At 40.6% G+C, this 27,071-nt stretch overlaps 2 protein-coding genes across 10 annotated transcripts in view; one reads left to right on the forward strand and one right to left on the reverse strand.

Moving 5' to 3' along the window:
- GIGYF2 (GRB10 interacting GYF protein 2) overlaps window positions 1-27,071 on the forward strand; it is a 75,724-nt gene that overhangs the window by 33,356 nt on the left and 15,297 nt on the right. For 7 of the 9 annotated variants that reach the window (XM_033068397.2, XM_033068399.2, XM_033068398.2 and 4 more), the window contains 9 exons: window positions 15,738-15,917; window positions 20,815-21,032; window positions 21,121-21,280; window positions 21,358-21,558; window positions 22,055-22,245; window positions 22,990-23,149; window positions 25,041-25,207; window positions 25,574-25,662; window positions 26,651-26,758. In XM_033068397.2, coding sequence (XP_032924288.1) covers window positions 15,738-15,917; window positions 20,815-21,032; window positions 21,121-21,280; window positions 21,358-21,558; window positions 22,055-22,245; window positions 22,990-23,149; window positions 25,041-25,207; window positions 25,574-25,662; window positions 26,651-26,758 — 1,474 coding nt within the window. The remainder of the gene's footprint in view (window positions 1-15,737; window positions 15,918-20,814; window positions 21,033-21,120; window positions 21,281-21,357; window positions 21,559-22,054; window positions 22,246-22,989; window positions 23,150-25,040; window positions 25,208-25,573; window positions 25,663-26,650; window positions 26,759-27,071) is intronic. The other 2 variants (XM_033068400.2, XM_033068403.2) reach the window with 1 other exon arrangement.
- On the reverse strand, window positions 493-9,542 carry KCNJ13 (potassium inwardly rectifying channel subfamily J member 13). Its single transcript, XM_033068406.2, has 3 exons — window positions 9,364-9,542; window positions 2,853-3,333; window positions 493-2,038 (listed from the first exon to the last, which is right to left on the reverse strand). Exons 2-3 carry the CDS (start codon window positions 3,331-3,333, stop codon window positions 1,416-1,418), a joined length of 1,104 nt encoding a protein of 367 aa, XP_032924297.1. The 5' UTR covers window positions 9,364-9,542; the 3' UTR covers window positions 493-1,415.

Genomic DNA, 27,071 nt, shown 5'->3' on the forward strand with positions numbered 1-27,071 from the left:
GGTTCCCCATTTCCCCAGACCCTAAACCAAAGTAGCTTTTTGCTGACCCCATTTGGGTTATGAACACACTTCAGTGAATGGTTTTGTGACTTGAGAATTCAGTTTAAACTGTCTCATCAGATAGCTTGAGACCATATTTCCTGCTGCTGACCACTTATGTGAAGTTAAGAGGAAGTATATTTGGTAGTGTCTTATGCTGTTGTCAGTGAATGTTGCTATTTATGCCATCTGGGTTTCTGGGAAAAATATTTTACCTTTGAAAGATAACTTTAATTCTACTTGAGTGTTCAGATATGAACACCTAATAGCCACTGCTTTTGTTGAAAGCTTGGAAACAGTTATCCATCATTGTGTTTTTCCTTTAGCATCTTAAATTATTTAGGAGCTTCAGAATAGTGTCTTAATTGCAGTAGGTTTATGAGGCACTTAAATACAGAAGTCTCATGTATAGTTTGTTTTAATTTTTTATTTCAAAATTGATTCAAGTGTCTCTAAATATTTTTTGTGCTGTGTGTACAGGCAAAGATTGATGTTAGGAAGCATAAAATATCAGTGAATGCAGTTCTACTTCTCATATATAGTGCGTCCTTCTGGGTCAGATATATTTAAAACAAGCAGCGCAAAGGTGAAAACATGGAATGTATGAGCCTTTAAAAGAACCCCTACATTCACTCATTAAAAATAGTCTTTTTTTTTCCCCACTGCTAAATAATTTATTCAGCGTTTTCAAATAAGAAAAAATTTCCATTGCAGTATTTGTCATATGCACCCAGATTTTTTGATAGTGTCTTCACAGACTTGTCTAGGAGATGTTCTCTTATTTGGCAGAATGAAGAACTGCACTTAGTATTTATAATTTTGCTTAATAAACACAGCCAGAATGATGTTCACTGCCATGAGAGATTGGCAGGACTTTCAGCCATCTGAAAAATGATGTAAGTCTGTATTCCCAAGGAGTTAAGAGAATAGAAAAGCTAGGCTCTTGGATGAACAGTTGCTTATACTGGAACTCCTTGACTGAATGACCCCATATAGTTTTCGGCTTTTGTTTTGTTGTCCATTTTGTTACAAGCTGGTTAATTATGACTTAGGTCAGCTTTGGGAGTTTTGAAGATCCCTCCTTTCAGGGGCAGTGCGTCTTGAATTATAGTCTGGTGAATTCAGCAGATAGCTCTTCTGATTTCTGATTGGTACTGTGATTCATGCACCTGACTTCATCCTGAGTGGTTAATGCAGCCTCTCCTCAGCGGGCATGCGCATTCTCTTCGCTCTCTGTATCATGTAATCAAAAGGACAGGACTACAAGGAGATCACTAGAAGATGGCAGGGCAGGCAAGGAAGTAAGTTTTTAAATGGAACCCACAAGTTTAATGTAATAATAATTAAAAAAGCACGAAGTTCAAGGTCTGTTATCTCTACTCTGTGAGGCCAGTCTCAGAGAGCTGGAAGCTATCAGTGTGCTGTCCATTGATACGGATCTCCTTGTCAGTCCTTTTTGGACTTTTTGAGTCAGCTGCAACTGGGAACTCAGGAATAGTCTTACCAAAATTCTCCATATTGATCTGGTATTCACCTTTGACATTGCGGGCTAGCAGGGGGGCAAAGCGGTGGTACACCAGGATCTCTGATGGGAGGTAGGATGTTCTCCTTTGACATGTTTCTCCTGTGCCCTCCTGCACAGCTGACAGGAAGACAACCAGCTCAAAGTGGTGAGGAGCTTCTCTTTGAAGGAGAGCAGCCAGAGGGCTGGATGCAGTGAGGGAGTGGTAGTAGGTCAGTGGGAAAATGAAAAAAGGACACTCATCCACAGTGACACTGTCCAGGTGAAAGTCAATGCTAGTTTGGTGCAGCTGTCCACTCTCTTGTTCTTGATAAAGTATAGCAGAGATCTGGACACTGGTCAGGGGGCTGGAGCGAGTGTTGGCCACCTGGAACATGAGGTGTGGCTTCCCGTCGGTGTGCATGACCACGGCAGAGTGCGAGAAGCGGATGGAGTGTGCCCGGTTCTTTGGGCGTGCGATCTTGGCCACAAAAGCACCTGGAGCATGGGAAAGAGCAAACTCAGTGTGAGCACAGGGCCTTGGCTGGTTCCCTGCAGGCTCCAAGGGAACAGAAGCAGGCTGGGGCTGGAAAGACCATGTTTGATAACTGTTAGGAGTTGGCATCATACCAACCTGCTTTTGTTCAAAAAAGTATGGCTTTTTTAAAATTTTTGCTTTTCAAAATTTTGTTCACTTACTAACATTTGGAAGTTAACTGCCCCAATTTACTGTAATTAGTAATAGGAACTGATCTTGGTATGTTACACTGTAGAAGTTCTTTCTAATACACAATAAACTAACCTGTGTGTTTTCCAAGTATTTTGAATTACTTTAAGCGTGAAGAATATTTTAACTTAAAATACCTCAAAATAGCTGTGACATTGTAAAAACTTTGATTACATTGGATACTGAGGAATACCTAAACACTGAATTAAAAATCAATGAAGACAGCTCAGCTAGACAAAAGTATACCTTAGAACAGATGGACTTAAATACTGTAATTATATGGTAATAGCTGAGAAAGAGAATGGTATAAGAAATAAATGAGATCAATACGGAGATGATTTGCCACAAATATTTTCCAGTAAATAGTGAAATTCTTAAGTCCAGATTATTGGTAACACTGAATTTTTCTTTTGTTGATTAAAGGTGTTTAACTTTTAATAGTGCATATCTGAAATCTTGTCATCCTTGTAGTGGCTACCTTAATTGTTCTTTCATATATCAAAATGAACAGTATTTGTTTCCAGCTCTATTCTTGAATCCAGTTGTTACACCTATTGTGTGTAAAGGTGCAGTAGGAAGTAGTACCTGTGAGGAAGGCTTCTAGCATGAGCCCCAGGACCATCTGGATTGCCAGCAGGGCAATAGCACTGGGACAGTCTCCACTTGGGAACATGGTGCCGTAGCCAATCGTGAGTTGTGTCTCCAGCGAGAAGGAAAAGGCAGCTGTAAAACTGGTGATGTGCTTGACACATATAGTGTGGTTGTCAGGTGGAGCATCATGGTCCAGCTCCAGGTCCCCATTCATCTCAGCCAGCAGATACCAGAGCACTGCAAAGACCAGCCAGTGAAAGACAAAGGAAGCTGAGAAGACGATCATCATCCATCTCCAGCGCATGTCCATGAGTATCCCCCACACGTCTCGGAGGTACGCCACGCCTCTGCCCCGGGCTCCGGCCATCTGCAACGTGCTGCGGCCTTCCTTGGTCACCAGCCTCAGGTACCTCTGAGTCAGGAGGGGAGCGCTGGATTTGGTGTTATTGCTCTCTATCATAGCTGTTGTCCTCATCTGGAAAGGAGGAGAAAGGAAAAAAAGGTGATACAATGCCACGTATTTGTATTTTGCCTAATGTTCACAGCTTCTGACACATCAGCAGGGGTAGAAATACTGCAGCCAACAAAGGAGGGCTTATACATTGCAATCCAGAGAAGATTAAGTCAGGAGCCTGGAGAGGAATTTACCACTGTTTGTGGTAATACTTTGCTAAAAAAGATTAGGTTTAAAAATCTGACTACTTCTCAAATTCTCCCTGCTTAGTTGTTTAAATATAAATTTCATACTTTGCCTTCCTCAATTTACATTAGTCACATGCTTTAATTCTTTAGAGATGAGTGGGATGGGATTAGGCATCATACTGTGTGTGAGAAGAAACTGAATTTTGCTGATTATATCAAATTTTGTAACTTGAGCAGAGTATAATAATTTACCGATACTATTATGAATACTATTAACAATAGTATAGTACTAAGGAAAGTGTTAATTATATTATTTCTGTAACATATTTATGCATTTTAGGGGAATGCTGTACTTTAGCTGCTATCCCTTTCTGACTCTGCTAGCTCAAGAATTGTTTGCTGTTTGCACCCACGATGTCCGGTTAAACAGAATTGCAGTATTCAGTTAAACAGAAATGCAGTATTCAGTTAAACAGAATTGCAGTATCCAGGGCAGAGCTGCTTCTGAGAGTCTGAGGCTGTTTGTGTAAGGATCAGGTAAAAAGAGAGGGCAGGAGAGCAATACATAAAATACACTGTGACATAGCTTCCAGTCTAGTCTGCCTGAGCAGTGCAATTGTTCTTTAGTGACCAAATAAAAATAGGACAGCAAGCATATGGGAATTAAGGTAGAATTGCAGGTATGGGAAGCAAAATGGATACCTGTAGGTATTTGACATGTTAGGCTCTGTTGTGTTTGCTTTTAAACCTCAAAGCTTGTGGAATTTTCCAGAGCTGGTGAATGTCTTTGAAAAGACAGTGGTCATGCAAATCCATATATTTTATAAATACTGGATGTTTAAAGTTCACCTGGGACAGATTAAAATTAAGTACAGGTTTGTGTAAAATAGACTTCATGTGTACAACCTATTTAAAGAAGGTTGTGAGGAAGCTTGTTTGTAGAAGGACGGATTAAAAACTACATGTAAATTCTGCAAATGATGATTATATATGGTGTATTTAGTCAGTTTTGATTTCCTATTAATTTTGACTTTTCTTTGAATGATGGCTGTTTCAGTCTTGTTACACTTTTTCATAGAGGAATTTTTCCCTTTGGATTTTTCCCTTCTAACAGTGCCATCTTAGTTTTCTGTTGAAATGCATTAGAAGGAAGGATCCTGAAATTCAGAATGAATTTATGGTAGATTTAAATTTGTCTTGTGATCTTTGATCCCATAAACCAGCAGTTTACATGACTGTTTGCTTAAACTTCAACCAAATTTTAGTAACTACTGAACATTCTCTTGCTTTTACTTGTGTTTAATGCCTACTGAGATATGAGGATTGACATCACAGTGACTGTTTAGCTAAGTTTTTATTTATCTTCTGTGGCTTCTCAAAACCATCCAGCTATTATTTCTATCCATGCCATAGTCAGAGGGAGATAGAGTAGAGATGACCTGTGTGTAATTTGGTGGTTCCCCCCTTATTTTTAATTTTCCAGTTCACATCTCCCAGGAGGAATATTTTGAAACCATTTCTTGTGTTGGAGACTGTACTGGACTTAGTGAGGTTCTCTTGGTGTACAGTACTGGGCTACTTTTCTTGGGGGATTTTGGCTGTTGTCCATCCAGTTTATAGCATTACCCCTCCACCTTCACTGAGTTGGCTCTTCAATCTGCTACACAGCTTCCTGAATGGCAGTTCTCACTCTTACTGTACAGTAACCTGAATGCAATTTTATGTGCTTCAGTAATCCAGTGATGAGTGACTTGTCTGTAGAGCATAGGCCTTGTGTTAAAGATGAGCCTTTCTGGAGGCCTTGAAGGAGCTGGAAAATGGGCATCTCTGGATGGGCAGGATGATGGGGACCATACTCAAAATGAACTCTAAACAGTGCCTTAGTTTATCGTAGACTAAGCACTACTCAATACTCCCTTGTTTGAGTAGAGAACACTTACAGAGCAAAATGCCTCTGAGTGCATCAAGCATTGAGAACAAACCGGAAAAACAACAAAAAACCCAAAACAACAAAACACAACCAAAACCAAAGCTTGGGGCAGGCCCTGCTTTGTACATGCTAAGCAATTTGGGTTTACAAAACAAATAGATTTTGTGAAAATGATTCTGATGCTGACTGATTGGTGACAGAAGCCTTTTCTGTGGTGGTATGTACCTTAAGAAAAAGGGGAAAACGTTCTTAAGATGGTACTTTTTTTTGGCTGTGCTTCAGATCTTCACTCAAGTACTAAGGCAGTGTGTTCGAGCACTACATACTTAGAGCAAATGCTGTCAGCATTGTAGAATCTCAGATTTGTTGCTTAAGGAGTTTCTTAGGGTGATGATTAATCACTTAATGTTGTCTTAAACTCTGAAAAAAGTCAGTCAGGTTCGTTGGAATTTTTTTCAATTGGGGAGAATTGATTCCAGACAGATTTTGAAGGCACTTGAGAAAGAGAACCTACATTAGCCCCTAACAGCACATTTCAGAACAGGTCTCTACTCCTTGAGACTCCCAAGCAGGTGAATTTGCCTTCTGGGGTTAACTAGGTTGTGCACTGTGCTCTGATTTCTCTAGTCTAGGACTGTTGAAAATGTTAGTTTTCTATTTCTGTGGCAGGGATAGTGTTGGAAATGTGCAAGCTTGAGTTCCAAAACACCTTTTTTCAAGTGCTGTTGTTGGATTAAGAGCCAAAAGTCTTGGCTTCTTGGAATGAGTAAAACAGATGAGAAACTGCAAATAGACTCTGAGAGCAGTGCAGTTGGGTGAGAGTTAGTAAAAGAGCAACTGCCCCATGGGAAATAGCTTACCCGGGTTGGAGGATCAGTCCTCTGTATTCTCAAAAGCAGAGGCAGCTTAAGAGCAGATGTGACTTTGAATGTCTTCTGTCTACTCCTTTCCTTGCCCATAGTAAAAAAAATACAAATACTTTCTTTCCTTGATAGTGATAAGTTAATGAAGTTATAAAGCACAATTTGGACCACCTGATTGAATCCCCTGCCTGACATGGTCCTTGATGACCCCACATTAATCCCAGTTTCAGTGTATTTTTTAGGAAAGACATTCAACTTTGACTTGAAAAGAAAGATTCTGTGTTTGTTGGAGAATGCTTGACTCCACTATAACATACATGCACTGTTTCTTATCCAGGTTTGTCCAGTGTTCTCTCTCAGCAACCTTTATGTTACATTATTCTGTGGGTTTTGCTTTTCCTGGTTCCTGACTTACGCAACTGTTAAACTTTGGGGTGCTTCTTGTCTGTCCATCTCTCAGGTGATAGCCGCTGACTAGAAACACAGGAACTGTCAGAAATCACTTTTCTAAACCTCTTGGCATGCTGATCTTATCACATATTTACTGTGTCTAATCCTTCCTGTTTATCTTCTCTTGAAAGCTAAATTATCACCAACGTGTCTGTCAGTTCTTAGCTTTTTTTGGTTTTCATTCTTCTTATTGCCTTGTCCCTCATCCTGGCTTCCTTCTTCTCTACACTCCTCTTAAGACAAATCAAGATATGGTGAGTATTAATAAAAAAAAAGAAAAAAACCCCACCAGATTCCTTCTTCTGGCAATGGAATAGGTTCTAAACTCACCTGGGTGGCTAATGATTTATCTGTGATAAAACCTTGCCTTACAGCTTTGGGGTGTTGCTTGCATTTCTGAAATTCATGATCCAGCAAATGGATCTACCCCCATGCTTTACCTGTTTGATTGAGATCTTCTTGTGTTGTAACAGCCTTTATTGCATTCCTCTCCTTTCCTCTTGCTTAGCTTTTTTTCTTAGGACTCTGGTAGGGTTGCAGGGAAACTCATTGGCAGCACTGTCTTCATTTTCATTTGCCTTCTCAGTTGAAGGCAAAGTGACACTTGAAGCCTGTTATAAGCTCAATACATAAATGCATCTGCAGCCTTTTGAGGAGCCCAAGTGAGGAACTGTGTTCAGGGGAAATTTCTGCAGTGTTGCCCTACTTGTCCAGCTTCTAGTCTTAAAGTCTGTTCTAATTGACCTTGGAAGGGATTTGAAACAGTTTATGCTCTGCTGCTTCATTCTGACAGGAAAATGGTCTTGAGGACTTGTTTTCTGGGAGTGACTGCAAAAACTGCAGCATCACTGGAAGAATTACTGGAACCTGGGTGGTGGCATGCCCTCTGGGGACGTGTACGTTCCCTCTTTACTTGGCCTGGGTTTGCATGATCATGTTCAAGCTTCAGATTTAAACCTTGTCTGCTCTGAGCTGGGATTGTGCAGGTCTGTTGCTGCCTTTGTGCATTGCCACAAGAACAAAACTAAAATTATAAATTTTTAAAGGCATTTTTTATGCTGTTTAAATGGCTATTTTGTGTGTTATTTTTAGGTTATTGTGTATTTTTTTAGACTGAATGGCCCCACTTGGAGATGCTCTGGCATTATTATTAGGAAATGAAACTTTTTTCAGTATGCATGACATGATTGGATCATATAATTTACATTAGGGGACCATCTTAGAAATTTAGAAAGTAATTCAGCTCCAGAAGCTACACTGGTTGAAAGCTTATACTCCTGTTGTGAGCAGAACATTTAACATTTCAAATGTGTTTGTCCTTTTGGTTTTGTAACTAATGCCTCATTGAAATGAGTGGAAGTAGTTTGTGACAAAACTGTTATTTCTGAGCGATGTGCAGAGTTAAGATAAGTTTTCAGGACTTGTTACATTTATAAGTAGGTCCTATAAAAATGGAAAGTTGAATTTGTTAACCCCAAGTTACATTTTTCAAAGCAAGTGCTGTACAGGCTAGCATGTGAGAGCTCGTACTTTTGACTTTCTGTGATTACAGAATGCACTTTAAAGAGGTGGTGAAATAGGATAGTATATCTTACTTTATAGTACAGAAAACAAGGCTGCTTACATACTTGATTTTTGTGAAGCTAAATAGTGCTCCATTTTATATATAATGAATTTTCACATAAGTACTCTGAGGATCCATATGAACATTAATTCTTGATTTTGAAGTAGCACCTGAGTGGACCAAGTAGTCTGGCCACTTTTAAAGAAGTAGAAAAGCAATATTTAAGTAAAGTCTTGGTAAAGGCTTTAATATATTCTAGTATATATTAAATCCTTATAAAGAAACTTAAATGCAGAATTAAATATTGATGTCAGAGGAGTAATTTGATGGTTACAAGGGTGGGTTTTATTTGATGTAAAGCTGCAGTAATAGAAGTTGGCCGTGACCCTTTTTTTGTGGATCTTGCTGTTTTTGAAGAGCAGTCCTGCCCTGTGTGATGCAGACTTTCCCATGGCTTGCCTAGAATGGCTAAGTTTTGCAGGACAGTGGAGTTCACTTCATGTCCGTGTGTGGTGTCCTGGGCAGTGGTGCCAGCTCGCTGTGTGTCCATAAGCACAGGGATGAGTGCATTGGTTTAAAACTGTTGAAGTCTGAGATACAATTGGAAATGGTAAAAGCATCTTTAAAGATGTGAAGCTCATTTCTTTTAATTTGTGATGGAACTGAATACTGAGTTACAAGTGCAGTAAGGTGAGGATAACTTTTTCATAATTCTTGGCTGAATTCATGGCACCCAGCTGCTGTAGCTGGAGCTTTCAAATGCTCCCTGTCTGCAGAGTCTTTCCAGCATTTATCTCAAAAACTTTCTGACAAAATACTGCATGAAGACTTTGGTTTTGCTCTGTGTGCTCTTAGGACTGTGGTCACGTGCGAGAGCATTTTCTTCTTTTTGAGGTGGAAAAATCAGCAACCATTTTGTTTAGTTTAGCAAGCTTCAGAAATAAAACTCTCTGCCCTAAAAGGAACTTTGATTTCTCTGATGAAAGACTGACAGAACAATTGAAATTGTACAAGAAGGAAAAAGGAAGAAGAAATATGATGGTTTTGTGTACTTACCAGTCTTCAGAGGGTCTTTGTGCAGGAGGAGGGGATAACCTGGGCTCCAGGAGAGGGACTGCTCTGGTCTGGTGTACTGGTCCCAGTACTAGCAAGAAACTTCCCACCAGTGGCTGGTAGAGATTTAAAAAAACCCCCAGCAAACCCAAAACCTTTAAAAATGGGTTTGTATGTCTCATTCCTGTGTTTATATGCTGGGGGGGATTGGTTTCCATCTGAAGCTGATTTGATTGGTCATTTTGCCTGCAGGGGGGCTGGTTGGCTCTGATCATGTGGAAAAGAATGCTGGTTTGTTAGGAGCATTTCTTTACCCAACACAACCTTTAGCAGCCAAGGAGAAATCCTCAAACACTTACTTGGAGAAAGGGTGCCTTCCTCCTCACCTCCTTAATCAAGATAATTTTTTAAGTTTGTGTAACCTAAAGTTTTACTTGAAAGTTGAAAAGGCCAAAATTCCCTTGGAAAACCTGAGTGGAAAAGTTCCCATATTGCTGCTGAAAACCCACACTGTTCACTGATACCTTTTCTCTAACCAGTGTCAACTGCTGTTTGTTTGGGTGAAGAGAGAGACTCTCTCACTGCTGCTCCACTACCTCTTCTTTTCCTGTGAGGTCCCAAGCTCTGGAATGTTAATAGAAAGGTGGATGCAGCTCGTGGTGCAGCCTGAGGTCTCAGGAGGATATTGCTGAATTGCAGCCTAATACTGCTCAGAAGATGTTGACCTGGCCATTTCCATCTCCACATTGCTCCTTTGTGAAAACACGGAATTAATCACAGGATTTTGCTAAAGCCTAGGAATGAAACAAGGCAGATTAGGTGGCTTGCTGATTCCATGCACAGATGAAACCACTTTAGCTTAAGCTGTTTGCTCTTTCACTCATGAAATGAGAGTTGTTGAGGGTATGTCTGAGTTAGCAGCTGTGCAAAGTGGTCAGTGTGCTTCCCTGCTGGACCAACTCTGAGGACAGCTCTGGAGCACAGTACTTGTTCACATTTTCTTTTTTTTTTATCCCTTGGTGAGCTGCTGATGTGAGGGCTTTGACTGAACGTCAGATGTAAGAGGATCTGAGAAACAAAGGCTGTGGTTGTTTGCAGTAAAACTACTGAAGGCCTGCTGGGAAAATCATTAATGTAGACTTTCCTTCTTAAGAAACAAAATCCTCCGTATTTTTTCTTCTTTAACCTTCCCCCAACCCTAAATTGCAAAACATTAATTTTTTGCTTCATTGGTATGGAACACTTTAATACATGTTCAGGCACAGCACCGATAGTTGATAGACATAGTGTGACTTTCAGAACCAGGGCAAATAATTTACTGCCAGGGGACTCCCACCAGTGGGACAAGGCTGTAGGGCAGTAACTTGCCCTTCACCCTTGCCTCCACTGCAGACAGCTCACTTAGTCACAAGTAGGATTTTGGTTTCAAACAGTATTTTCTTAGAAACCATCTTCTGAACTGTAGGAGACATACCCTGTGTGGTCATTGGTTTTCTAATCCAACTGAATGAACTGGAAATCTTTACACAGTTGTGTAACAGGTGAAATGAGGTACAGTGTCTGTTTTGCAGGTGTGTTGTAGAATTGAACTCTTGTTAATTCCTTTGAATCTGTTGTCTGACTCTCACTGGTGACAGTAGATAATGGCCAATTTAATGAAAAAAAATGCAGTTATATTTGGTGGTATGTTTTTGAGACCTGCTGTTGAGATAGAGAATTTGTGTGAAGAGATGGAAAATTTGAAGCTAGAAATGGGATTCAGAACTTCTGATCTGTCACTGGGAGTCACTTCATGGTGTTTGTATTCCTGTCCTGGCATGTCGAGTAGTGTTCTAATGAGATGTAGTCTCTAGAAGCATCATTTTAAGGACATTTATTTTAATCTTCTGTAAAATAAACTAAATGCATTACACGTTTTACTTCAGTTCCTTTAAAAACACTGACTGCAAAGGTTTTTATTTTTATTTTCCTCTTGAGGAATTGTGTAGCAGGCAGCAGAGAGAAGAGAGCATGTCGAAGTACTTGATACTCTCCTGGTTCTTGCCCCTCTGTAGAGGAAACAGCACTGTTGTCAGTCATCACTTTCCTGTTTATTCTTTGCAGTGAACCTGGCATGCAAAACATGGGCTGACAGCCTGGAGAACAGAAGTTATTTACCATTCTGTTAGCAAGTCCTCTTCATGAATGTGTTACCATGGGGCCACATCCCCAAATCCAGTCTTGTTCTCCACAGTCAGTATCCCTTCAAATCAGTGTTGCACAGCTGTAGGCTTTTCTGGCTGGATACCACTCGGCTCTGTCTGAAGTTTTCTGTAAACATCATTGCTGGCTTTGTGACAGGCCTGAACAGAGGTGCCCTTTTACTGCTCCTTCTCTTCAGGAAGTCCAGTCAATTAGTCCAAGGCAAAACCATAGATTGCATTTTAGTTTCTTTCATCCTTAAAACATTACCAAGTCCTGACTCTGTGATCTAAGTCATTTCAGCTGAAACAATTGTTCTCAAATCTACAAACAGTTTGCCAAGAATATGCTGGGACTTTGGAAGTTACTAATTTAAATGTAATCTGTAGGAATATTCCTATATTCGGTTTGTCACAATCTTTGTCACTTGGGCAGCTTGATTTTTCTGGTCCTTAACCTGTGACTGGTTTGTGCTTGTAGAGAACTGGTTTCTTGGCTGGTGTGCCTAATCTTCAGGATCATCTCATGCCAGACCTGTTTGGACACATACCTTATTCTTTGATGCTTGCTGGGAGGTCCTAGTACCAGAAAACTGTAATATATCATGAGGCACTGCATTTTTTTCCTCTTAATTCCACTGAATGTGGCACTAGAACAGCCTGATGTGACACACTGGAGTGCTGCTGTGTTTGGAAAGATTTTTGGAACCATAGGTGATCTCTTCTGTTGGTGGTGTCTCAGGAACTTGAGACAACCACCTGTGTGTGTTAAGAGTCTGTGTTCCAGCCCAAGCACCAGAGAAAGAGTGAGGAGTCATCTTCTGTGGTTTCCAGAGGTTGTTTGTTTTATCTAATCTGAGTTCTTTCCCTGACCAGCTAAGATCCTCTCAGCAGGCCAGTCCAAGGCACACTGCCCACCTTCAGGGCAATATTATCATTTTATACTATAAACTACGTAAACATTATTTACAATTACCTTCCAATACCTATCACTTATATTGTACAGTCTAGTTCTACTCTAAACCAATCTAAAAGTGCCAACATCACCCAGAAGATGGATGCTAGGAAGAAGGACAGAACACGCCCAAATTGCTTCATCTTCACCCTAGACCCCTATTCTAAAAAAATCTTAAAATTTTACTTTTTCACCTTTTGATAAACTAACTTATACTCTACTTATTTTTTGTGTCTTGTAACTCTTCATACAAAGGTGGTAATTTTTCCCAGGGGCTAAAATCAAAGGCACAGGGGTCTTGGGCTCTGTCCCAAGGCTTCTGAGCCCCCTGCCAGGGTCTCAAGCCGTCCAGGGGAGCCAGAGGGATGTCCTGAGTTCCCACACCTTCCTCAGATTAATGTAGTAGTGACCCTCTATATTTAATTTTTTTCATTTTTACATTTCTAATGCCGTAGAACTTTAAATCAGAAGAGGGACAAGATCCGACTGGAGTCTGATCTTTGCAAACACCATTTTTGATGTTTTGTAGCCTCTACAGAGATGTTTCAAACCCCATTTTCTGCAAGTTCAGCATACAAAACCTGACTTTGATAGTTCAGTTCTTGGGAACAAAATCTGCTGTCCTAAGGACTAACAGAACCTGAGTTGCCTTGGTTTGCCTGTAGCATGAGTAGATGTGCAGTGGGGCTAAAACCTGGATATTCAGTGGCAAAGCAGACTTCACAATACTCTTTAAGGGATCTTTTTCCCTAAATGTTTTTGGAAGAGTGAAACAGAACCTGTGAGCTGAGAGCTTTTCTATGTTAGAGAGCAGTCTCCAGAATCAACTGAACTTACAATGGAAAGGAAGAACATCAGTTTTTTTGTCCCCTTAATTGGTAGAGTCTAAAATCTCTCAAATTATGCTACTGTTATCTCTCAAATGTTACTGAATAAGTGTCAAGTAATAGCTATGAGTCTTTATGAAAATAATAGATAAATCTGTAAAAATAGTACTTATGTCAAAATAGCAACTTGAATAATTTTTTGGTAACTTTTAACAACAAAAAAATTTAGTGTTTTGTGCTGCAAAATGAAAGAAAACTTAATCTCCCTCCTAGTAGCATTTGAAAAATAAATTCAGAAAGAATGAAGCCTTTTCCTTGTCTGAGACTCCCCTGGTCTGTTGGGTTGCAGCTCTCTCCTGTGCACCTCTCTGTGTTTTATGACAAGCTGATCCAGCTCTGTAGCTTTGCCTTCTACTTTTCTACTATGTGAAGCCCATCCAAAGAGCAACAGTGGGAGGCTTCCATGTACTTTCTGTTACTGTATAGTCTGCATTATATTTTTTAGATACCTAAAATGAAAAAAAAAAAAAAATTCCCAAACTTAGATTTTTCTGTCTGACTTATTCCTTTCCTGTCTTTTCCATGAAACATGGGAAAACAGAATGTGGCTGACCTTCATCTGCAAAGAGTTATCTATTCCAGATAAAAGAAGTTACCAGCATTGCACGTACCAAATGAAGGGAGTTCAGTGCCTCCAGCAATTTTGTTTTATTTGGAGTATTACCAGAGACTCCCCAAAATACACTGTCTGCAGATTTTTGGGTTTTTTTTCCTTAAAGCCCAGCAAATACAGAGGTGATCTTCAGCCAGGTGCCCCCTTCAGTGAAGCAAAGATGTAACTGGGTTATACTTGACTTCACAGCTGCCATTACCTGTTGGTACTGGTGCTTAACATTAAATTAGGTTCTGGTGCTGGACTTCAAATTAACCAATGCACTTTAACTCTTCATATGGGAACAACATAAGGGAAGGGTGTTCCCAAAAATTAGAGCTGGAGAAGGATAAAATTTCTTTTTCCCTCAAATATTTTGAGATGGTGGAGTAGGGATGTCAGTTTTTTTCCAAGGTGCATGCAAAGCAGAGAGCTAGTGTGTGCTTCCTGTCTCCAGAGTTTTTATGTTCTAAACAGAGGTTTGATATGTGATAGAACTTCACATCTTCTTTGTTTCCTCATCTTTTTCATTGACTGAAAAAATTGCCTGATGCTAAGAAAACAGTCTCCTGTACTTCCTAAACTAAATTCTTAAAAATGTCTCTTTCCACCCCAGGAGTCTTAGTACATGATCATGCTTTCTTTTGTTTTTCCTGTGTAAGAAAAGCATGCTAAATAGACTTCACCAAATAACATCTTATATTTTTGGATTTTAGGACTCTTAAGAAGGAATATTCAGTATACCTTTCTCTAGTACTTGAAAACTTTTCTTTTTGTAGATAACACCACAATTTCAGGTTAACACTGGGTAATAATACGAGTGAAGAGACAGCATCACTGTGGTTCCTGTGAGAATTCTGGTGCTATACAGCTGAAGGAACTTACTTCAGTGCTGGACTATCTTGTCAGGGCAAGTCAGCAGTGAAAGCAGCATCTGTGTTAAGCCTTGGCATATTGATGTACAATGTGGAAATCTCAGTGTATAATGTGGAGTCTCTTCATAAAAATACTTATATCATTCTTTTCTGACAAGGTTGCTGTTCATAAGTATTTGAGGATTTAATGTTTTGTTTTAAATATAATGTAAATTGGTAACTAAAAGACTATCCTGCCTTCTAAACTTCTAGTAGACTTATCCTTCAGTTCAGGCATAATTGCTTCTAGCCCTTCATGCACTGACCTTGGCTCTCCAGAAGATGGATTTACAGCATGATGTTAACATTACTAAGTTTTTTCTCATTTATTCCTCAATGCTACTTTAAATTTTCAGTGTTTCCTAATAGTTAGATTGCTGTATGTTGGATTAAATAAATAGATCTCACCTTTTTATTACAGAAGTACGACATACGTTTGGTTTATATAATGTTTACACTGTGCTCCCATTTAGCTTGAGACACTTCATGATGAAGCACTTTATTCTTTTTCTCTGCATGCTTCTGCCTTCTTTCTGTTGCATTTCCCTACATCTCTTGAACTGCTTTTTCCTCCTTTGTCTTTCCTGTCAGTGTTCTAATTGCTTATATGCTTTGTTGCCTTCTGGGTTTGTTTTTTCTTTTTTTCGTCTTTCCATCCCAAGGTACATAGGAACCTAGATTTCTTAAATTTTTTGTCATGTTTTGTTCATGAATTTCCATTCCTCTCCTAGGTTCCTATAACCACTTCTGGTGCATTTTTACCTCCAAGGGAGCAAGATTTCAACCCTTTTGTATTTCTGTGTTTCTAAAGACAGGACACATGTTCACTGGCCTGTGTTTTCTTTGCAGTGAGACCAAACTTTGAGGAAGGTGGGACAGTGACCGCGGGGAGGAAACACGAATTTATACGCTCTGAGAGCGAGAACTGGCGCATCTTCAGGGAGGAACAGAATGGGGAAGATGAGGATGGAGGCTGGCGACTGGCTGGGTCACGGAGGGATGGGGAGAGGTGGCGTCCTCACAGTCCAGGTGAGAGCAGAGTGGAGCAAACATGCAGTGCTTCCAGAGAGAGGGCAAAGGCCATGAGGAGAGGGAGGTGCCACATTCAGGGCAAGAATAGGTTCATGTAGTTTGGCCATTAAATTCTATTCTGGCATGTCTGGCGCTCTTGGTCACAAAATGATTAGCATAATGTTGTGTTCCTGTTGTTTCCCTTTTAGCATCTTCAGTACCCTTACATATTAAGGGAATAATACTTTCTGGGTGTGCACTTGTCTGCATTGTGCTCCGGATGTATATGTATCTGGTAAAAGAAGAGGTTTTTAATAGTAGTGTTTCTTTGTGGCTGTGTCAATGAGGGGACAGAAATCACCCACATTAGACACCATACCTAAGGCTGCAGAGTGACAGCAGCCTGGTCATTGACCTCTTTGTAGTTTTCCAGGTGTGTTTGCAATGCCAAGAAGCATCCTTGGAAAATCTCCATACATGTTGCTCTACAGGTTTTGTAGTTAGTTACAGGATATCGTGTCTGAATGAAATTTCAGGCACCTGTTTGGTTTTACTCTCCCCTTCTGGGCCTGACAGGGCAAGTCTGGTTACTTGCTTTCCTGCGTTGCATTGCTGGAATTGCAGGAGAAATACAAAGCAGAACTTGGTATTTCTTTAGTAGGACTGAAACATATTACAGTTTTTGGGTTTTTTGGTGGGTTTTTTTTGTTTGTTTTGTTTTGTTTTTTTTTTCCTTCTCTTTGGAAAAGATAGTCATACCTGGTGTGGGATCCTGGGTTTTGGCTGCAGAAAGCTTCTGGAGAATCAGGAGAAGATTAGGCTCTTCTACTGTTGCATCTTCATAGAATAATTGTTAAGTTTGGGAAAGACCTTTAAGGTGTTTGAGTCCAACCATTGACCCAGCACTGCCAAGGCCATCACTAAACCGTGTCCTTAAGTGCCACATCTACATGGCTTTTAAATCCCTCCAGAGATGGAGCCTCCACTACTTCACTGGGTACCTGAGCTAATGCTTGATAATCCTTTCAGTGAAGAAATTGCTCCTCATGCCCAGTCTAAACTTTCTTTCTGGTACTTCTAGAGGTTGGTAAGGTCCCCCCACTTGAACCTTCTTTCCTCCATGCTAAACTTGATAGGAGAGCAAAGAAAGCACAGGACATTTTTGGGGCTGAGGTGGACAAATTCTCTTCATTAAAAAGAGGCCCAGTCACTCTTACAATGGTTCTGTTGCCCTTTTCAACATCACAGACTTTCAGTGTAGTTATTGTTGTGAGCAACCGCGTCACCCCTGTTCTGAGCCTTCTTCAAGGCTGTGTATAACTCTGGTCTTAAACAGCTGTTCTCTTGTACTAAAATTTAGCAGCAAGCCCAAAGCTTGATTTATCATCAGATGTTTTCTATTTAGAGCAAGGCAAAAAGTCAAATTTGGAGGAATATAATTTTCTTTTCCCCAGTGTTTGGTCACAGTTGTTCATCAGACAGTGCTGCTTTGTTATCTAGTTGAGACAACATCAGACCAGCTACCTCATGATGCAGCATGATGCTCGGGAGTGGACTGTGCTGCAAGTACCAGCCTGCATGCTTTAGCTTAAAAAGCAGTGTAGACCTCAAAGTTCAGAAGTTCATTCAGGTCTTGAACTTTTTTGTATGTTCTGAGGAAGCTTTTGAAAAGTCATCTCCCTTGTATCATGGAAAATATTACTGCTTATTTGAATTTTCAGTGTAGTAGAAACTAACTGGACTTCCCTTACAAATTAGTTTTAGCAGGTGTTGTTGATAGCTGGTTCAAAGCCTTATGTGAATCTGCAGAAAATTTGTGAATTTTGAGCTAGCCTGAGCTGACAGCTGTGTTGTCCTAGTTCCGGCTTTCGTCAGAGACTGTATTTGAATTCTCCTCTTAGTAGTAGCTACAGAACTATCAAAATGGTTTAAATCACATTTTTGCTTTAAACAATGAGTATAACTCAAATTGGTGTGGCTTAAACTACTTCTTTGTACTTATTCTGGTGTTAGGTAATAATATAGTCATATGTCCTGCTAAAAATAGAGAAATGTCTTCAGAGGACTGTTGTCATTTGTTTAGTTGGTCCTTCCTGTGGCCCGGTTCTGTGTATTCCCTGCTAGGATCTTAGGCTGGCTTTAATAACTGCTAGAAGAGTGCAATCACAAATTTAGATTCACTGGCTTGATTGTCGTTTAAATTTGCAAGGCAAACCTGTTTTGTCAGAAACATACATACCTGTGTTGTCTCAAAACTAGTGACTGATCTATAGATGTTTATGGTTTTGGTTACCAAGTCAGCCTTAAGGAATAGGAATAATTTTTTCTTGCCTAGAATTTCTGATACAATTTTGTATCTTTCTTAAATAGCTCTTCAAAGTGGTCATTTTCTTGAAAAGCATTTGAGAGAAGCCTTAGGCTGTACTCTCATATAATGATTTTTTAGTTGCTGCTTTGTTTGAAAGGCTGTTCAAATACATTTTGATTCACTTCACTTTCAGAATCAGATGCTGTGATTCAACTAGAGTTGAATTTTTGGGCATTTTTCCTTGCATTTCTTAAATATCTTGAAGTAATTAAAGTGTGTTTGGAGAATCTTTCTCCAAGACTGAGCAAAGTAAGAACTAGATCTATATATAATATATACCCAAAAAAGTGTACTATTCTTTTGTTGTGTTCAGTTTAGCATTTAGTACTGTTTTAGTATATATTGAAAATTTCACTGCTGAGTTAGACAACGCAACTTTTATGAGAGAAATAACTGTTAATATGTGTTCTTGGATTTGCTGAAGCTACCAGTAGTCCTTTTACCTACAGTGTCACCAAAAATTGCAAGGGATAAATCAAGCTTAATATTGTCTCTATACTTGAAATATTGTACAGTTAAGTACTGCCAGTGATAGTATAGGGCTGAACTTAAAAGCTGTGTTTGTGTCCTGTTGGTTAAAAAACTTCAGGTAAGAATTCAGGTTTCTCTCCTTTTGGCTTGCTTTAAAAGGTTGGCAGCCTGATATTTCAGACCTGAGTTATGACCTATATTCTAACTGGGCTTTTACAAACACATTTTGTTACTAAGAAACAAGGGCATGAGTCTGCTACACCTGTGTCTTTTTGCCTCTCCACATAGCTCTGAAAATGTGGGGGCTATAAAAGATGGTGTAAAAATGTCTGCAAGCAGATTGAATGATTCTTCACTTGAACTTTGAAGATAACTGGGATTAACAAAGTGCTTAGAATTCACCTTCAAAAATTCACACTTCTGGGTCTCACTATGAAGAGCTGCACTCCTGGTCTTGGCAGGGGAACAGTGGAGAAATAGAGGCTCCTCTCAAGGCAGGGTCTCTAGATGGCCCATTTATGGCTGTGTAGGAATTTTTAATACTCAGTTTTCCTATTCCACACAAAAGAGCTGAAGAAGAGATCCTCAGCCCTTTGTGAGTGCTAGGGTAGCAAACAGGCAGAGCTGTTAATCCATACCCTATGGCATTGCCAGGTTCAGGCCATGGCTCTGTTTGAACCCCTGCTGGGAGTCCTGGCACGGACATTGCTGGCTGTAACGAGGAACTGTCTGTCCAGGGGCTCTATCAGAAATGCTAGTTATCAACAACCTCTCACACTTCAATCTCTTTCCTTAATAACATCAAAAACATTGCCTCAGAACATAGATTTAATGGTTAATGCTACTTTCTTTGTAAGGCATCACTAGAAGCATAGGTTAAGTTATCCAGTGGAATGCTTTGCAAATAAGCAGATATGGAATAGTGAAGTCCTTGTTATAACAAGTTTAACATTTGTGTTTCCTTGATAAAATTTAAGATTGAAGTTCATAATGTTTCTGGAAGGAGTTTGTTTTACATTTCCTGTATTTGTGAGACAAAGATGGTTTTTTACATAGCTAATATTAATAGTTAGAGTTATAAGGACAGTGTGGAAACATTCATCGGACATGAAACAGGACTACATTTCTCCCCTTTACTGGGATTATATTTTCTTGTTTTGTGGATTTTTTTGTGGGTTTTTTTTCTATAGACATTTGTTACTATGAGGCTACACTGATTCTGGTGTACAAATTCTTGGAGCAAAAAAAAATTACTTTTTTCTAATCCAGTAGAGAGCAGCCACCATGAAAAGCACTAAGGTTCCTTCATTTTTACTTTGCACGTTTGTCATAAGGATGGTTTGTATTGCATGGAAAGCTGTGTACAGTCCTTTCACTCCCAGTTTGTTTTCCTTAGCAGCCAGGTGTTTACATCTTAAATAACATTATTGCACTCAGAATTCGAAGGTTGGCTGAATGAGGGTGTCTTCTGAATATGAAGTTTATACATAGATTGGGAAAGTTCTCCCACTTCTTATCTTTTCAAGTTCTGATATTCCGTGGCTAAAAAACTACATTCAAGAGACTGGTCAGTCCTTTCAAAGATATTTGAACAGTTGTCACTCCATTTTTCGTGCATATGCACAAATCATATCTAAAGACAAGAGGCAAAAAACATGAGTGTTTTGTTCAGGATGTGACTTCTGCAGGGTCCCTGAAGGAAAATACAAAATTTTACATATGTAAAGGTGCCAAAAAAGACATAAATCAATGATGGTTGGTAAATTCATTTGGCAGGTAGTGTTACTTGTCTTATTTTGGTGCCTGTTTTAGATTTTGTAGCCAAGCTTTTTTAGCCTGATGTGGTTTTTAATGCCTATTGCCTAGTTTATAATGTGAGGATATACAGTGGACTCTATCTGAAAGTCTCCTGCTTATTGGCAAGATGCTCCTTTTCTTTGCCTTGTCCTTGAAGTTGCCTGTTCCCAGGTGGGCTGTACGGTGTAGGGGCTTTCTGAATTGCTGTCAGTGTCCCTCCCCCCCATTGTGTGAGCAGTGCCCCAGGACCGTGTGGTAAAGCTCCTTTCCCTGCCTTAGACGGCCCTCATTCCGCAGGCTGGCGGGAGCACATGGAGCGACGGCGGCGGTTCGAGTTTGATTTCCGGGAGCGGGACGATGAGCGGGGCTATCGCCGTGTGCGCTGCGGCAGCGGCAGCATGGACGACGACAGGGACAGCCTCCCTGAGTGGTGCTTGGAGGATGCAGAGGAAGAAATGGGCACGTTTGACTCCTCTGGAGCATTTCTCTCTTTAAAGGTGAAAAGCTGCTTTGGGTGCTTGGGTCACTTGGCGCACATGTCCCGTGGTGTCAGGTGGGTTACAGATTATCGCGTTGACTTTGCAGAAAGTGCAGAAGGAGCCAATCCCAGAGGAACAGGAGATGGACTTCAGGCCTGCGGAGGAAGGGGAGGAAAGGTCTGATTCTGAAGGGAGCCACAATGAAGAAACCAAAGATCATGAAAAGAACAAGAAAGAGGGGGAGAAAACAGAAAGAACAGTGGCAGGTAAGTGGGGTGACTTCTGCAACTGGCAGGGTAGAATTTCAGTTAATTCCGTTACTTAGAACTGTGCCCTGTTACAGAATCAGTGGAAGAAGCAGCTCAGGCATCATCTCCAGCTGCCAGGTCAGACACCCCACCAAAATCCCAGCCTCCTGACCCGCTGCAGACAAACCTTTTTGAAAGGAAGGAAGAGTCTGTGCCAGAAAGAACAGAAAAATCAGAAGATAAAGAGAATCGAGTGGAGAATACACTGTCAGCCAAAATGTCCAACAGAGGGGAAGGTAATAAACCTGACAGATAAATTTAGTAAGTTTCCATTACTCACTGTGAGTAATCCTGGCCTCTTGAAAGAGGCAAGGACTTGGATTATGGTGATGGAAAGCCAGAATTCACCAGCTGGTCTATAAATACAGGATTTGTTGGGTAGGCCATCTCAAATGCTTGCAGTGCACGGGTACTTCACACTGAAATGCTTCCACAGAAACATGAACTAGTTGTGGATGTGTCTCATGGTGGTACAGCAGAATAGTCTGGACAAATATATGTGGCCAGGAAATGGGATATGCTCAAATGTGCTGAGTTCTGCGCTGATAGAACTAAACTGTTCCTTGAAGTTAGGCTGGGTGCCTGTGCTGTAAGCAGTACAGTCAGAAAGAGCTGAAAATACTTGTGCTTTGGTGCTAAGTCGGAGCTGTTGAGTATTCTCTGCATTAAGTTCTTAAAAGTAATTGTAATTTGTGTTAAAGATAATGAACTAACTTTAACCTTTTTCTCTAGATTTGGCCTCTCTCGCTCAACCTTTGCCACAGATTTCTGCAGACACAGCTGCTTCTGCTCATCTTTCTCCTCCTGTTTCCAATTCAAATCCTGCTCTGCGACCAGTTCAAACACCTGTCACAGCTGCTCCAGGCATGGGCAACATTCCTACTGACCCAGATGATGAAGAAGGCCTCAAACACCTAGAGCAGGTAAAATTTCTCTAATTCTTTTGTTGTTGACAGTCATGAGACTGGAGGAATGTGGAATGCAAAAAAATATTTGAAGCCCATAAAATCAGAAATGCAGCTGAAACTTTACACTCTACAATGTATACTGAAAGCTGCTTCTCAGGTTTTTTTTTTTTTTTTTTTGCTGTTGTTGTTGTTGTTTTTTGTTTTGGGTTTTTTTTGTTTGGTTGGTTTTTGGGGTTTTTTTTCAAGTAATTCAAGCTGTTGTATTTTTCTGGATCAGGGTGTTATGCCCCATGTTAAAGAACTAGAGACCCTAGTGTTTATGACCACTGTCAAGTAGCATTATGATTTGCCTTGAGAAATTATGTATGTCTGTTAAAACCCCCAAACAAACAAACCATCAAACAAAAACCCAACCAGAAATCCTGTAAGTGAATCACAACACTGTGTTGAGGAAACTGTAGTGACTGCTGAGATGTAGAGCCTTCCTTGTGCTCGTGCTCCCATGCCTGCTTTGATTTTTACTGTGGTACTGCATGGGACGACCTTGGCAAGTTGCTCTAAAGCTTTTGGTAAGCAGGTGAACTGTGCTTGTTCAGGAATCTGCCTGACAAGCGTGGTAGACAGCTCCAGGGGCTGCTGTCATTCCTGGTTCACTCTGGAGCACTGGGTAGCACAAGGTGGTTGTGTTTGGTACACTCATTTTCAAATCTGTAAGCCCCTAACTCTTGTACTTCTTGCTGGTTTTGATGTCTCCTACAGCAAGCAGAAAAAATGGTGGCATATCTGCAAGACAGTGCCCTTGATGATGAAAGACTAGCAGCAAAAATCCAAGAGCACAGAGCAAAGGGTTCCTCTATGCCCCTGTTCCACGAAGCAATGCAGAAGTGGTACTACAAAGATCCACAAGGAGAAATTCAGGGTAGGTCTGTGCCATTTACACTTCCTCTTTTGTTTCACAGAATTGTTAAAGAGTTCTTCACAGAATTACCACCTGCAGATGCTGGTGCTTCTTTTTACAAAAGCAACACAGGGAATTTACTATTTCAGAATTAGGTTTTGAAAATAGCTCCAACCCATCACTGCCCCCATGAGCTCAGCAGGCTGGAAGTCCAGAACTGTGCTTTATCATGGCTGAGGTTTGCCATCATTTCATGTTTCTGTAAATTAGGTTATACTCAAACTTGTTTCTCAAAAGTGTTAACATGTTTCTCATACCAGTAGTTACTTAGATTTCCAGATAACAGTGGAAACAAAGGAGGAATGTGACCACTCAAGTAGCTTTTTGTAGAGAATCCCACAAGAAACCTTGAAATCAGTTTCTTAGACTCAACCTGAATATGTGGAATAGTCAGGAAGAGTGGTTTGGCAAAGAGGAATCTAGTTTCCGCCAGCCACTGCTTGTGCAGAATCTCAGTTTAAGTTGCACTTGTGGCCATTGCTTTCTTAGGTTGTATAATAGATAGGAACTGTTCCCTACTTTCAATTTTTGCTTAAATTTCTTTTTCAATGAAATTTGGAACAGGCCTTTCATGTAGATAACTTACATCTTTGCTTTCAGAAGGTACATTTCTTTTGGAAGTCCCAGGGCTCTGTTTTAGAAGCTGCTTATGTGCTTCCCAAAAGTGCGGTTAAACAGTGAATGCCTTCCTTGCTGTACTTCACACTGTGTAGTGTGAATGACTTCTCAGCTGTGAACTCCAGATAGGATTGGTGGGGTGTTGTTTGTGGGATCTGTGCCAATCTCTTGTCTGGAGGTATTGCACATCTTTAGGTTTTCTTCTCATTGCTTTAAGTTTAAAGAATGTTAAGCATAAAGTGCTTTGATTTGCTCGGTGTGTCAGTCACTGCTTGGTGTTTATTGCTGGGTGACAATCTAAATATTTTTGTTGTTGGATTAAATACTTCAATGTGACATAAAGAAATAAACACTTCCACATAGTTTTTTTTTTCTTTCAGTAACATCTTGTGGTTTCATATTCTCTAGAAGGAATTGCCTTCCAGAGATATTACTCTGAGATATCCAGCGACAGATACTCCAGTGATATCCAGAGATAGAGGGCAAGGGTTACTGAATGTTCCTGCTTTTCAGAAGATGTTCTGCCAAACATATTTATGGGGTTCTTACTTGGTTAAATAATATTTTTATCCTGGTTTTGTATGTATTTGAATATGTAAAATTAATATAGGAACCCTCATTTGAAAGGAATTACTGAAATCTTTCTCAGAAAAAAGATGAGGAAAAGGAAAGTGTAGATTTTTACAAAGGACAGAAACTGGATCCTCATTATCTTAAGTGTAGCTGTTCCCTGTTGGTGGGTCTGTTTATCTGCTGAGTTCCAGAAGGAAAACTTGTGTAAAACATGAGTGTTCCTCTGGTTTGAAGGCAAGACTTGAAGCAGGCTGAGGTTGTTTAATTGTCTATGCAGCACAGTTGGGAAAGCAGCACTTGTGGTTTGAGCCTTGTCAGCCAGCAGGTACTGCTGAGCTCCAGAGTGGAAGCTGCAACTGCTGGGAGCCTGAAGCAAAGTGCTGCTGGAGGACAGCAGGGGGATTATCTGGACCAATGTGGTTGTTTCACCCCAGAGCTGACCTCTTTCCCTCTTTCCCTGAGACTCTAGGGCAGTGCTATAGCCGTGTGGAGATGTGCATGGACACTCCAGCCTTGGATGAGCAGTGTCCCCTGAGTGGGTGAGGCAGACAGGAATGCCTGGTGCAGGGCACTGTGTGACCTTAACCAGCTCCTTGTTTCCAACATGCTGAGCCTGGCCTTACTTCCCCTTCCTCATGTGTGTCGGTTGATGTGATTCCAGGTCCGTTCAGTAATCAGGAGATGGCAGAGTGGTTCCAGGCCGGATACTTCACGATGTCACTGTTGGTGAAGAGAGCCTGTGATGAGACTTTCCAGCCACTTGGAGACATCATGAAAATGTGGGGCAGGGTTCCCTTCACTCCAGGCCCAGCACCACTTCCACATCTGGTAATTGTGTGACAATTACAGTATCTAAATAGTCCTCTAACAAGTGGGAATTGAATTATTTAGGTGCCATCTACTCTGTTTTGGAATTTCAACTATTCCAAGCACCAAAGTTGAACTTGATGTTAGATTACTTTTGCAAAAGTAGAAAAGACGTGTAATTTAAAAATGCTTGGTGTGGCTGGGAGTCTGAGTCCTGTGGTATGTAAAGGTGCTGTGTATTTCACAGGCCTTGTAAATACTGATCTTGGTCTTTTTCTAGCTTCTTTTTTTTTTTCCCTGGTCAAAATACAACTTTTTCTTGTGTTTGCAATCTACTACTCTTAGTATATATGTTACTGAAAAAGAATCTTTTTTCCTGGAACATAGGGTGAGCTGGACCAAGAGCGACTGACTAGACAACAAGAGTTGGCTCTGATCCAAATGCAGCACCTGCAGTATCAGCATCTTCTAATACAGTAAGACTTCCTGTCCCAGAGATCTCCCAGTGGCTGTGTTCTGCTCTGCATTTTTAGTCATCTGGGTTCAGCTGCTTGTCATTGTGTTCTTGGGCAATGGGGCTGGGAGTGCTTCACCTCCAACAGCAATAGCTGCTTCCACAAACACAGGAGAGATGGTGATAATCTGCAGGATCAGGTCAGCATGTCTGCCTCAGGCTCACTTCTCAGAGTCCTTTCCAGTGTCACACATAGCTAATTTGGTGAAACTTGCTTTATAGGTAGCTGTTATGGTCAGACTGGACATTAGCAGGTGTCCTAGTAATGGCCTTCAAATGTTTTGATGTCAGGAGAAGGCTGCGCATCTTGGGAACTGGAGATGTAGAAGGTGGAACTTATCTTTGGTCTGCTTGCTCAGATCTTTGAAGATCAGGGAAGGTCCTGCTGGGTAAAGCAGTTTGTCATCTATTTTGCCTAAGCTGTCAGTTGTTCATTTATGACCAGCTCCTGACAGCTTTTTTTTGCAGCAGCTTGAAGGAAAGAATGCAGTCAGATAGAATGCTTTTCCGGGGGATCCCAAAAACTTGTATCAAGATTATTGTTTTTAATACTGATTGTCAGCTTAGAATTGAATGAGGCAAGAGCCTGCTCCTGTACTCTAGGCAGTGCCTTGACGTACTGGGGAAGAGACTGATTGTAGGTGGGCAGTGATCAAAGCCAGGTTAATTTGAACTAACATTATGGAATTTGTGTTGTGTTGCACAGCTTGCAAGAGAAACATGGGGCAGTAATAGCCAGGTGGCATAGCTGAGGGTAAAGTCTGGTTCTGCTCATGAGCCAACTGGCTGTATTCTTGTGTTTTGATTCTTGCCAAGCTCCTGTTCTGTGGTTTCCTCTAGTATTTAGTATGTACGTTATATAGGTCAGTGGGCATTAGTCCCAGAGCATGAATCTGTCTGCAACTTGGTTGTAAGTGAACAAATACCATTTGTATGCTTCTCTTTTGAAGACAACAGTATGCACAGATGCTGGCTCAGCAGCAGAAGGCAGCCCTCTCATCCCAACAGCAGCAGCAGCTCGCTATTCTCCTTCAACAGTTCCAGGCCCTGAAGATGAGGTGAGCTAGTCCAGACTTGTACTGAATTCTGTTCTTGCTGTACTCTAGTCTAGTCTGTGTATGACAGTAATTATTACATCTTGTCAGCTGTCGTCCTAGTGAAGTTTGCTCATATTTTAGGATTATGTATGTTAAAGATGGTAATGAGAATATGAGTGTGTTTCAGAATAATAGGAAACAGCATCTGAATATGGAGTACTTCTTTATATATGTAACCTTTGCCTCAGAGTCTTTATGGAAATGAGGTGTTGAAATTGTACCTGTCTGACAGATCTATTGTGCTGGTCTGGTCACCAAGGAGCTTTGCCAGTTC

The sequence above is a fragment of the Catharus ustulatus genome, chromosome 10, assembly GCF_009819885.2.
Source record: "Catharus ustulatus isolate bCatUst1 chromosome 10, bCatUst1.pri.v2, whole genome shotgun sequence".
NCBI lineage: Eukaryota > Metazoa > Chordata > Aves > Passeriformes > Turdidae > Catharus > Catharus ustulatus.

Bases quoted from the DNA above. Each gene is read 5' to 3' on its own strand.
- KCNJ13 (XM_033068406.2), bottom strand. From the start codon at position 3,333: ATGAGGACAACAGCTATGATAGAGAGCAATAACACCAAATCCAGCGCT. The intron at 2,039-2,852 runs GTACTACTTCCT...CCCATGCTCCAG, and splicing joins GCTAGAAGCCTTCCTCACAG to GTGCTTTTGTGGCCAAGATC.